The sequence below is a fragment of the Haliotis rufescens genome, unplaced genomic scaffold (genome assembly GCF_023055435.1).
Source record: "Haliotis rufescens isolate VD_foot unplaced genomic scaffold, xgHalRufe1.0.p SCAF_14, whole genome shotgun sequence".
NCBI classification, from domain to species: Eukaryota; Metazoa; Mollusca; class Gastropoda; order Lepetellida; family Haliotidae; genus Haliotis; species Haliotis rufescens.
In genome coordinates this window covers 25,706,581-25,720,613 of record NW_025963824.1, presented here as the reverse complement: position 1 = coordinate 25,720,613, position 14,033 = coordinate 25,706,581, and the positions used below count along the sequence as shown (strand labels likewise).

The 14,033-nt window shown below is 40.0% G+C and overlaps 1 protein-coding gene across 12 annotated transcripts in view; it reads right to left on the bottom strand.

Annotated features, from left to right (window-relative positions):
* The window catches only part of LOC124131248 (transcription factor 12-like), a 151,574-nt gene that overhangs the window by 46,408 nt on the left and 91,133 nt on the right, over positions 1-14,033 (bottom strand). The window contains exon 1 of one of the 12 annotated variants that reach the window (XM_046494382.2): positions 9,876-10,283. The exons of the other annotated variants lie outside the window; for them this stretch is intronic. Coding sequence (XP_046350338.1) covers positions 9,876-10,001 — 126 coding nt within the window. The 5' untranslated portion in view covers positions 10,002-10,283. Of the gene's footprint in view, positions 1-9,875; positions 10,284-14,033 lie in introns of those variants that run through there. 12 annotated transcript variants of the gene reach the window in all.

Below are 14,033 nucleotides of genomic sequence, written 5' to 3'. Positions count from 1 at the left end.
TGAGGAAGATGGAGTAGACAACACATGTACATGATGGATTGAGGTGGTCATTCAGTTTAGCAGTTGGAAGATATTTTCCTTACAACTCATTTACTTATTCATTTGGAACATTCCTAAGCCAATACAAACTAACACTTGTTTGACAGGTATTCGGACTTGAAATACACAGCAAAAATATTCGTGAAATGCAATAAATAACTTTTCAAACCATTGTCATATGTTTCCTACAATTAGACCGAGAGTGAATATGGGATTATATCCCTTTTAGCAAAATTCCAGGAATATCATGGCAAGGGACAAGAAATGGGCTTCACAAATTGTACATATTTGGGGAATGGAACCTTAGGTATGATACCTTGACCACTAAATTGCAGTCATGGGCAGTGTTTGAAATTACAGATGGAGGTCAAAGGGGTCCTGTAATGATGCTGTCAAATATTTCAGATGTCGGGTCCCTAAAGATACTGCAGCTAAAAAAGTTCATACCAGAAAACCCTCTCAGCTTTCCACACTGATATTATCATACAAACAGGTTCAGTTGAAAGAGAATTAAAACAAGAATAGGACTTGGAAAGTCAGTCAAATATTGGACATTTAATCACTAACTGAAATTACTTCATAGTCTTGTCTTATTAGTGCACGTAACACATTTTGGGTGGGTGGTGGAAGAGCACACACCTGTGTGGCTGTTGTTTTCTCCTCCCTGCTATTGTTGACAGACATGTGTTTGGCATCAAGCATGTCACCCTCCCAGCAGGAAATACTTCTCTGCTTGTCTCACATATGGAGTAGACCCTGCTTCCAGACCCGGCCACAGAAACCATATTAACCCACTCACTGCTTCACAGCATTCCTTATACACTGACAGCCATTTCATCACGACCTTAAGGGGAATAAACCCACAGCAACAGCGAAACATATACTAACATGCCATACATGTCCCACATCCAGTCTTCAGGATATATCGTAGGAATGCAATGATACAGATGGCCCCATTACGATAAATATCTTGGGACACTGGTCATACTATAATACATATGTGAATACACTGGCCACGATATGTATCTTGCGACACTGGTCATACTATAATACATATGTCAATACACTGGCCACGATATGTATCTTGGGACACTGGTCATACTATAATACATATGTCAATACACTGGCCACGATATGTATCTTGCGACACTGGTCATACTATAATACATATGTGAATACACTGGCCACGATATGTATCTTGCGACACTGGTCATACTATAATACATATGTCAATACACTGGCCACGATATGTATCTTGGGACACTGGTCATACTATAATACATATGTCAATACACTGGCCACGATATGTATCTTGCGACACTGGTCATACTATAATACATATGTGAATACACTGGCCACGATATGTATCTTGCGACACTGGTCATACTATAATACATATGTCAATACACTGGCCACGATATGTATCTTGGGACACTGGTCATACTATAATACATATGTCAATACACTGGCCACGATATGTATCTTGCGACACTGGTCACACTATAATACATATGTCAATACACTGGCCACGATATGTATCTTGGGACACTGGTCATACTATAATACATATGTCAATACACTGGCCACGATATGTATCTTGGGACACTGGTCATACTATAATACATATGTCAATACACTGGCCACGATATGTATCTTGGGACACTGGTCATACTATAATACATATGTCAATACACTGGCCACGATATGTATCTTGCGACACTGGTCATACTATAATACATATGTCAATACACTGGCCACGATATGTATCTTGGGACACTGGTCATACTATAATACATATGTCAACACACTGGCCACGATATGTATCTTGGGACACTGGTCATACTATAATACATATGTCAACACACTGGCCACGATATGTATCTTGGGACACTGGTCACACTATAATACATATGTCAATACACTGGCCACGATATGTATCTTGCGACACTGGTCATACTATAATACATATGTCAATACACTGGCCACGATATGTATCTTGGGACACTGGTCATACTATAATACATATGTCAATACACTGGCCACGATATGTATCTTGCGACACTGGTCATACTATAATACATATGTCAATACACTGGCCACGATATGTATCTTGCGACACTGGTCATACTATAATACATATGTCAATACACTGGCCACGATATGTATCTTGGGACACTGGTCATACTATAATACATATGTCAACACACTGGCCACGATATGTATCTTGGGACACTGGTCATACTATAATACATATGTCAACACACTGGCCACGATATGTATCTTGGGACACTGGTCACACTATAATACATATGTCAATACACTGGCCACGATATGTATCTTGCGACACTGGTCATACTATAATACATATGTCAATACACTGGCCACGATATGTATCTTGCGACACTGGTCACACTATAATACATATGTCAATACACTGGCCACGATATGTATCTTGAGACACTTGTGATATGATACTTATATCAATACACTGGTCATTATACAATATGAATGTTGATAAACCAGAATCAGAACACAAAGAAATAATTTTTGTTTAAATTTTAAAGACAAACAGTCACTTAAACGAGAGCGACTTCAGCTGTACCTGATAACAGCAATGAACTTGCCAGTGGGAGGACATGGCGAAATAGGAACGTCCGTTACAGATATTAACTGACATCCCTCTCTAAAAAATATTGCATCTGTCCCGTAATGGAACGTTTCTGCAATAAATATTATCTTATCTAAACAGCACACAGCTAGCATAGCAAGAGAGGGTTATTTTTTTAGCAATGAAGTACGAAATATGTATTGTATTGTGTGTTGTATCCAGGTAGAGAATAGGTCTTCAGCAAACTATGCTTGTCATAAAGGGCGACTATGCTTGTCGTAGGAGGCGACTAAGGGATCGGGTGGTCAGGCTTGCTGACTTGGTTGATGCATGTCATCGATCCCAATTGAGCAGATTGATGCTTATGATTCAATCACTGGATTGTCTGGTCCAGAATTGATTACTTACAGCCACCACATAGCTGGAATATTGCTGAGTGCGGTGTTAAACAAACAAATTCGAAGGTCATTTATCACAGGGCATCCGAGTTTTAATTGATGTATTGTTTCAGCCTTATACTTTGTTACACAGTGGTTTTTGCTCAGCAATATGATCTCTGTTATCTGTCTTCAAGATACACCATCCCTAGCCCTTTCTGCATTTGGACCCACACAGAGCCTGTAAATGGAACGTCATTTTGTAACATGAAGCTCCACAATCTCTGCTCAGATCCAAGCAAAGTATGACCACAAGAGGACATAGTACATAACAGTGGGGATAGCATCCTCAATGAAAATGTGGACGAGTTATGATTCAATGTAAAACTGAATTCATATTGTTTCAGTGCTAACAAAGAAACATTGTTTTCAGTAACATCATGCAAGAAATAAATCCAGTTATTTCAACACTTAAAATCATTCACACCTGTTTCAATGGACTTGGCTTTAGCAATACTACAGTCACAACAGGCTTCACACACTGGGTTGAGAATCTATACTACTCTTTTTTAAAGAAATTAAGGACGACCCCGATTCTTTCATAGTACTAAAGTTAATCTGTCATGCCAGGACAGATTAACTGTAGTACTATGAAAGAATCGTGTCCTTAACTTCATTTCAGTGCTATAATACATGAGCCAGCCTTAGGCTTGAGAGGCTAAAACCTAAAAAAAAGCACTGCACCTTAAAAAGACCATTAACATTTTCATCACATAACAAAAATAACACCATACAAATACGTGATAATTACAAATATTCGCGCGTTTTAAGACATAAACCGTCCCAGGAGCAGTTTTACATTATCTGGCCAACACTCCACACACTGCTCTAGTGACGCTAACAGCACTGCCTGGAGCCAGGGTGGAAAAGGAAGGAACTCTTTGGTGCTGAAGGTTAAACATGTCAGGAGTCTCACGGAGAGCTCTCACTCCAACAACCAGCACCCAGCTGAATATCACTGTTATTTATATCTCCCCCTATCACGAGCTAAGACAATATGGCCTTTATTGTTTTGATGCTCCTTGGAATGGCTGATCTGCCGATATACTGATATATTCTATCATTACGGAGAAGATGGGGGGTTGATATACCGATATATTCTATCATTATGGAGAAGATGGGGGGTTGACATACCAATATATTCTATCATTACGGAGAAGATGGGGGGTTGATATACCGATATATTCTATCATTACGGAGAAATGGGGGGTTGATATACCGATATATTCTATCATTACGGAGAAGATGGGAGTGTGATATACCGATATTTTCTATCATTACAGAGAGGATGGGAAGTCTGATATACTGATATATTCTATCATAACAGAAGATGGGAGTGTGATATACTAAAGTCTATCATTACAGAGAGGATGTTATTAAAATGGAAGTGTCTGTTCACATCCATTAATAGCTGGACAAAATTTACTGCTTTGAAACAAAGTCCTGAATTCTTTAATGGATATTCATACCAGCATTTGTCAAACATCGCCAACAACTGTCAGTTCATTTTGCTCAATACAATTTATTGTACAATACTATCATTTAAATGTATCATATTCAGCAGACCAAACTGGCTTCCCGAATGAGTGGTTATAACATGCTTCAAAAGGTAGTTATTGTGAACTTGTAAATATGCAAAAACTCTGATCTTTATCATTCAAACTCTATTGTGATGTGCTGTGCTCTACTTGGCACACCTATCAGTTTGTGTCACTGGCAAGTCATTGATTAGTGCTAGGCTTCTCTACACTAGTCCTAGGACTCAGTTGTTGTGCACACCTATCAGTTTGTGTCACTGGCAAGTCATTGATTAGTGCTAGGCTTCTCTACACTAGTCCTAGGACTCAGTTGTTGTGCACACCTATCAGTTTGTGTCATTGGCAAGTCATTGATTAGTGCTAGACTTCTCTACACTAGTCCTAGGACTCAGTTGTTGTGCACACCTATCAGTTTGTGTCACTGGCAAGTCATTGATTAGTGCTAGGCTTCTCTACACTAGTCCTAGGACTCAGTTGTTGTGCACACCTATCAGTTTGTGTCACTGGCAAGTCATTGATTAGTGCTAGGCTACTCTACACTAGTCCTATGACTCGGTCGTTGTGCAGGCCCATCTTTGGCTAGTGCTTGGCTAGTCTACACAAGACCACTGGCTTGTTCAAGGAGACTAGCTTGGTAGCTGGATATTTTATGCCATCAGCAATAATCGAACAATAGCACATAACCAAGTCTTTCCAGACAAACCAGTGATTGATGTTATGATTGATTAATTGTTTGTTGTTTAACGCCGCACTCAGCAATATTCCAGCTATATGACGGAGATCTGTAAATCCAGGGATTGATATCATGTGCAACGATCCACCAAACTCGGATACAATGACATGCAAGGTAAAATTCCACCTTGGCAACATCAATAAACACATCACCTTCTAAACATTCTGAATCACCATTTTACACAAAATCTGTATAAAAATCTAAGCTAGTAATGAATGACGCATCTGTTTCTACATATCATTGGTTTCAAAGGGAACCAAACAAACTACTCCTATCCTGAAACATTTTCATTTCAGTAAAACAAGACTTTCATCCACAAAATGTGAAAACAATCCTATCAAAAATAATATCTGCTTGTGTGTTTCTTACAAGAACTAAATAAACAAAGGCTGGGGACTGTTTCCAATCACGTCAGCTGGTGGTGCCATGCAGTCAACACGCCCTGGTATTGTTGTAACGTGATGGCTGATGAGGAACCATCAACAGTGGGCTCTAACCGACCATGAGGACAGGTGCACCGAACAGGGACCATGTTCAAACACTGGGGATTCCGGGTAAGAACTGGTTCACAACAACCTCTGCTAGAGGAGTGAGTGAGTGAGTATGGTTTTATGCCGCTTTTAGCAATATTCCAGCAATATCACGGCGGGGGACACCAGAAATGGGCTTTACACATTGTACCCATGTTGGGAATCGAACCCGGGTCTTCGGCGTGACAAGCGAACGCTTTAACCACAAGGCTACCCGACCGCCCCTCTGCTAGAGGAGACTTAATGGATCGGATGGTGATGGACTCACTGGTGATTTGTCATAATATCGACCACTGGATTATCAGTCTTCACTTGATTATTTACAGGCTGCCATCATATGGTTGGACAACAGTTCTCCAACAAGATTTTGTTTGTTTGTTTGATTATTGCACTCAGCAATATTACAGCTATATGATGGTGGTCTGTAAATAATCGAATCTGGACCAGACAATCCAGTGATTGACATCATGAGCATCGATCCATGCAATTGGGATACAATGACATGCATCAACCAAGTCAGCACGCCTGACCACCGGATCCCGTTAGTCGCCTCTTATAGCAAGCATGGGTAGCTGAAGATCTATTCTACCCCGGATCTTCAAGGGTCGCTTCAACAAGGGTAGGTGCATGCTGCATAATGCTGCAGTCAGCAACATATAACAGCAGATTGTAAACATTCAACTCAGGACCAGACAAGCCAGCGACTGCAAGGTGACGTTAAATGGGGTTCAACACTGTGTTCATGATTTTTGCACTTACACAGCAATGGGTGTATGGGGAGGATTGTGCGTGTGCAAGCGGTCTGTGTGTGTCTGACCAGCTCTGGTATTATAAACCCACTGAGATGCCATGCTGCCCTTAAACATGAAGACCCTACTCACACACAGTATACTGACAATGAGCTTACCAGTATGAGGCAAGGTTGTTAAATGACTAAAAGGTCCAGTTTCTACCCTTGCAGAACGACACAGGAATATTGTGGCCCGATCATAACGCCACCAGTGGCTATTACAAGTTATGTCCTGTCCCTCCTATTGACCAATCAGATTCCACCTCTGGTCTCACTTGCATCTGCACCAAACAAAATGGCGGCACCCAGTCAAGACAAACTGATCGATAATCAAGACATAAATTGTAACAAAATGTGTCTCACTTCGCGAAGTGCATCAAATCATGAGTACCTTGATTAAAAACATGAAAAGAGTTGGAAAATATCCGTAGATGCCCAGTTGACAGTACACATGCTTTGCAAACCATGCAGTCATCGGAAATCTGAAAGTTGAAATCCATGTTGTTGACCAATCGGATGTCTAGCTCATGGCATGATTTTGATTGGACTATGCATAGATCGTTAGTCCAGCCCAGTTGGGCAAGGGTGGAAACTGGACTTTTACAGTCAGTTAACGCCCTTACCTCAGGAAGATGCACAAGGCATGGTCACCTGATGCCCGGCCTCTACAAGAACAGCATACATCATGACAAGAGTGAGTGAGTGAGTTGGGTTTAACACCGCTTTGAACAGTATTCCAGTTTCATCACGGCGTGTCAGCTTCGTTTGGGAGGAAAGCCTGACAAAGCTGACAAACAAAGAAATAATCAGGATTGTCATGACATGAGCAATGGTCCATGCAACAAGGGTACACTTACTCAAGACACAGTGCATAGCCATGCAATCCCCATGGTAGTCAGATTTCTGGAACTATTCCACTCAACTCCTGCAAACATTTCACAGTGACGGCCAAAATTTGTCAGTTCAGTGGCAACCACTACACAGACTCTACAAACCGTACAATTTGTGTAGATTCATTTTTTTCCAAACTCACAATTTAACCCAAACAATCAAGTTATTGTTTCCAAACTCAACAAGGCTGTCATGAGTCTTTTACGGTCGCCATGGTAACAGAATTAATTCCCCCACACCCAGAAAGCATGGAAAGGCTTGACTTCCTGTTGGTGAGTGCTTCGTTCATGGAGCAGCAGAACGCCTGAACCCATCCCCCAAACCTGAGGGGGAGGGGGTGGAGGCTGTCAAAACATCACAGTTCGGACACAAAGTATACCTTTATATAACAGTAACAGAAAAACCTTAAGAAACTGACATGTTCATTTGCACACTTTGTCCTGAAGAAAATGTCACAAACAAATATATTCGAACATCTATCCGTTTTCCACTAATGGCTTGCAACAAAACAAACCATGACGATATTTTCTTAAACCAATGTGTCATTTCTCCATGTTAGGCTTTAAAAACGTAATTATTAGATAATCATCCCTGTCCAACTCACTACCAAACCCTGCCTCATATCATTTTATTGTCCCCAAGCACCTGCAGACAAGGACAATGACAATGACTACCTGTTCCTTTCCTTCCACTTCTACCACGGACCCTGTCCTACCAATCACTCCTGCTCCATGAGAATCACATCTAGTGTCAGTTAATGCTCACAAATGCTACTAACAGTTCCAAAAAAATAGAACAAAATGTCTAGCATTTGTTCAAAAAGAACCTATGATTAAAAACGTTATCAATTTAATCATAATTATTTGAGGCTTACTACCTATTTTGTAAACACAATCCACCCCTTCCCAATCATTACTAAAACCAAACCAAGATACAGATGTACAAGTATAAACACAGATATTTACTATAACCATTGTTCGCACCCAAATTCTCATCTAGAAAACACCAAATATGTCTCCTACACAGTTACTAAAACCAAACCAAGATACAAGTATAAACACAAATATTTACTATAACCATTGTTCTCACCAAAATTCTCATCTAGAAAACACCAAATATATCTACTACACAGTTACTAAAACCAAAACCACCCAACCCAAGACAACCAGGTTTTTCATTTGAAGTTGGTATTAAGGACACAATGCAACGATGCTGCAACCTATACTGAAACGTATGCTGGGCCTCCCTGGCGTGATACTGCGGAAATTAAACCATATTGATCAGGAAGATATTCACGGTATACACCACAGCTGTTGCCCCACAATCTCCACATAGAAATTTCATGGCAAACTGTTTGTGTTCACGTTTCGTACCTGAATTCACATTCGCTGATAATGTTGCAAAAATGTTCGGCTATTTATTTTGAAAAAAATATTTTTTTTAGTCGTTCATGACAAAGGATTGTGTAATTTTCATTATTGCTTTTTGGTTACATGTATTTTTTTCTTAAATGTTTTTGAGAAAACTTCAATAATCAGATGTGAAGATAGCAATGCCCCATGATGAAACAATAGATGATATTGATTTAGGTATTGAGATACAAAGGACTTCATACAACAAGCGAGACATTAAAATTGAATTTCTGGAAAGGATTAACTCAAGGAAACATTAAAGGTATTTTTTTGGTTAATGTTGACATTTAAGGAAAAGTTAATACCACAACCGTTATTACTAAATTAATTGTATTAATTCACACCTGCACATGAAAACAATAAAATATATATTGAATCATTGTACTTCTACACCATTCTGACCACCTACAAAACTATTATCTTTTTATATAATTGTGAGATAATTTCTGCAGCAATATTTCCTGTACACAACCATGAACAGACCTACATGAATTTCACCACGAAATAAATAGAAATAAACAGCGGCATACTTGTAATCATCCCACCAGAATACAAAGGTTAAATAGAACCAAACACACTTTAAAAACAAAAACTGATTGAAATTTGATCAACTTAAAAACAAAAACGCAGCTTTGTAAATCCTCTGAAATTTATCAAAGATTGAAAAAATGGAAAACAAGTTGGTTCCTCCACATGGAAATTCACACCAACAATAACAAGGGGGAGACTAGATGAGGAGGACCCAATAGATGTTAAAACAAAGGCTGAGAGGGACTACACCCGGGTTGAACATGGCATGCTGAGTAAAACAAGCTAGCTCGTGATTAGCCAACCAGCTTACAGTTGGAGCCACAACAGGGTAATATGTGAAATTATTCCACTTAGTATATCACGCACCTGGCGAGAACCAGCCCTTGGCCTGTAGAAAAACATTGGAACCAAATGTGTGCCCGAATCTGATCGGGAGGCGGCCCTGTTGAACGTGTGTGCCAAAACCTGGGCCGAGTCTTTCTCCGAAGTCATGAGAATCTTCAGCTGTGCGTTGTGTATCCACCTACATCACATGGACCAGTCAGTCGAGAGGAAGCCGAGGGATACAGCCGGTTACACCACAGGGAATATGCTGGTGTATATACCATGTACCTCCGCGAGTGGCAGTCACTATATTGTACTCCTGTACTTCTACCAGTCACAACAAGATGGCACTGTGGGAGATATAGGTCAATATGCCAGGATCCAAGACAGTCAGGCCAAGTTGCTATCACCAATGGAGACAAAGGTATATTCCTCACAGAATCCTGGTCAGGGATGCAATTGCTCCAGAATTTGCACTGTATCCACCCAAACAAAGCCAATTAGGTTGGTGAAAGTTTCAAGGATATAGGCCAGGCAGGCAATGAGTGTGTGATAACTTGTATAACTCCCTAGCCCTGTAGAAAGCGGGGCAAGCTGGACCAACCAATCTCAGAGCCACATGGCTTCATATTCCACATCCTGACTCTCACAGCAACAGGGGGCCAGGGCAGAGGGTGAGGGGGAGGGGGGCCCCATGGGGATGGGAGGGGCAGCATTCACAGGGTACCAAGCCTTTCTTCTGACATTTAAAACCTTTTACCTCCTTTCCTCCGTACAGTTTATCGTGGATTTCCTTTATAAACATCAGTCCCCTCCGAAACAGTGGTGGAAAAAAAGGAAACCAAACCAAACCCACAGCTCGCAAAAACATTGACAAAGATAACTTTAAACAAAGTACCCTTTGCTTAAACACTACTTATTCCCATCGATCATTCTTCCAAGCAAGTAATATGGAGCGAAGAAACTATTAGGAAAGTGTACACGAAAATGAAAAGGAGGTAAAAAGTTTAGGATAGGAGATAATGAGATCTAGGAGCCATGGGAAGATGTAGATATAAATATATCAGCCTGCAAGGCCTCGATGCTTCACAAATTGCATGGGTCTTGTTGTAATCTGAGCTCCCCGCCAGCCCAGAGCTGATGAGAAGCACATGGGTAGCGATGTCTACTGACTGGTGAAGCACTCAGCCTCCCAGCAGGAACCTCTGTCCGGACTGCCTCACATTCCTCCTTCTCTCCATCCATCATAGGTCATCTTTTTCTGCCTTATACACCTCCAACCAATTTATTCCTTTGTCACCCTCTCCCTTGGGATTTTTTTTTATCCCAGGAACAACCCTTTCCGTATTTTTATTTACATTCCTTCTCCTTTCTATCAGGTGATGATTATGCCCATTCAAAGTCTGAAAACCTATTTATTATTTCCTTTATAAGTTATTATTGTAATTATCAAATCTTTTATTTTCCTTTTCATTCCCCCTTCATTCCACCATGTCGACTTTTTCTTCTCTCTATCCTTCCTTGATGAATTTTGTTCAGCCTTTGTTCTCCTTGTTGCTATTTTTTTTATTATTTCCTTAATAAGTTATTATTGTAATTTTATACCTATTTTTTCCTTTTCCATTCCTCCTACATTCAACCTTGTCGACTCTTCTTCTCTCTATCCTTCCTTGATGAATCCTGTTCAGCCTTTGTTCTCCTTGTTGCTATTTCTTTAATAAGTTATTATTGTAATTTTATACCTATTTTTTTCCTTTTCCATTCCTCCTACATTCCACCTTGTCGACTCTTTCTTCTCTCTATCCTTTCTTGATGAATCCTGTTCAGCCTTTGTTCTCCTTGTTGCTATTTCTTTAATAAGTTATTATTTTAATTTTATACCTTTTTTTTCCTTTTCCATTCCTCCTACATTCCACCTTGTCGACTCTTTCTTCTCTCTATCCTTCCTTGATGAATCCTGTACATCCTTTGTTCTCCTTGTTCATTCCCTCTGCCTCTCCATACAACCTGGTTACTAATGACACCCCACCCCATATTACTTGAACATTTCCCTCCTGAATACTTCACCAATAAAACCTATCCACAAACCACAATATCTCTTCAAAAATCATATGTAAGGATGTTTTGTCCACTACTACAGCCACCAAATCTTTCGATTCCACACCATATAATTATTGTTCTTTCTTCTTGCCTGCTAAAAGGTTGCACTTTTTTCACTGCTTCCTGAACTGGGATTAGAAACATATGGCCCGAATCTGGAGAGCTCTTCAGGATGAAGTCACGAGAGTCACAGAAGTCGCCAAATACAAATCTTTGTTCTGACATTCTAGCTTCCGGAACATTCTGCCTCACACTTTACACCTACACACATCTACACAGCAGTCTTGTTTGAAAATATTTTTCTAAGACATGCATGCAGAAAATATGTATTTAAAGATCCTAAACCACTTTTAATAAAAACATTATTTTTTACTAAACCAGCATGAAAACAATGCCAAACACATTTCTATACCTTATTTTATTGATTTATAGGAACATGTGAAACACTTCTTGAAGAACTATTTTCAAATCTTTGTTACATGCAAAGATGTAGTTTTCTTCTTTCAGTAGAAGTATTGGTAGTCAAATTGCAGGATATTATTTCTGTTTGTTGTTTAACGCCGCACGCAGCAATATTACAGCTATATGACGGCAGTCTGTAAATAATTGAGTCTGGACCATACAATTCAGTGATTGACATCATGAACATCGATCTACGCAATTGGGATCGATGACATGCATCAACCAAGTCAGCAAGCTTGACCACTCGATCCCGTTCGTTACCTCTTACAACAAGTAAAGTCCCCTTTTACGGCAGGATATTATTTCTGATACTCCCTACACCAGCTAAGGCCATTTTCCATTTTAAAAGCTTGATTGCAAGAAGTTTCTGCTTTCATGGCACCAATTTGCAATATTTTGCCTCAGTAGACAGTGTCCAAATTGTCATTGTGTCGGATGCACATACTTGATACAGAAATCCTCACTTAAAAATATCTCAAATTTCCCCCTCCTCATACGTCCATGTAATTCATCACTCCTGTGTATGTACACTGAGGGAGAGTTCTCTTCACCAAGGGGATATCTGCAGCGCTTCCCTCCACACGTAGGTGGGGTATTATTTGTCTTGAGCCTATTATTCTCTCCCCACCTTCATCCATCCTGGCCTATCTTCATCAGATACTTCGCCACCTATCCCATCATGCATCATTACAGCCCCCAGATACGCCAGGATTTTCAACATTCCAACAATCACCACCACAATTTGTCAAACTGCTCGTAAATAAAGAGCTGGTGTCTGTTTACCTATGATATACAGATCACGGCAGCAGTAAACGGACCTGTAGAGCCATTCCGACAGAAACCATACCGATTGGACATGCCATACATATTAAAGAAAGGCCCCTTAAGAGAAAAGTTCAGTACAAAAAAGAAATATTTATTTATATTACGAGCTACAAGGAATTTTGTATAGCTTGTCCTGAATGAATTGTTTAAGACATGAGACTTGGTGAAGTAATTACAGCATTCATGTACAAGGACAGAAAATCCGTAATTCCCCAGCAATGAAAGGGTACCCGGTAGGGTGAGATTGCAATGTGACTATCCTTCTAGCGTCTCCCAGGCAGCTTGGGTTGTATACTCTCCACTGAGCTGAGAATGACAATCGAGGGTACACTGACCCATTGACCAGAGGGACCATAATGCATAATGTGTGTAGAATTTGGTGCATTATGAATAAACTTAATATGTATTCCTAATTCCCAGCTTGAGGACAACAAAGTTGCCTGGTCAAACAAGTGGTTGATAGAAAGAGCTAGTCTGTCTTACATCCTGATACAAATATATCAAATACAGCCCATGCATGACTATACCATTCAAAACCACAACATGTTCCTGAAATCTAAAACTGTATAATTGCATGAAATGATTTCAAGTTCACAAAAGCTAGAGAAAAAAGCCATACCTGAACTGGTTTTAGTTCAATAAAGTCACTTTCTCCATCACTCAGCCTCATTTTGAGAGATTTAACCACGTCCTGTTCCACTGCCGCCACGATTACAGATTTTGTGCCGATATTTCTCCAAAAATGATCGTCTACAAAATCATCATACAGTCAGAGAATCCTCTGAGACTCGGACCACCTTGTTTCAAACAATC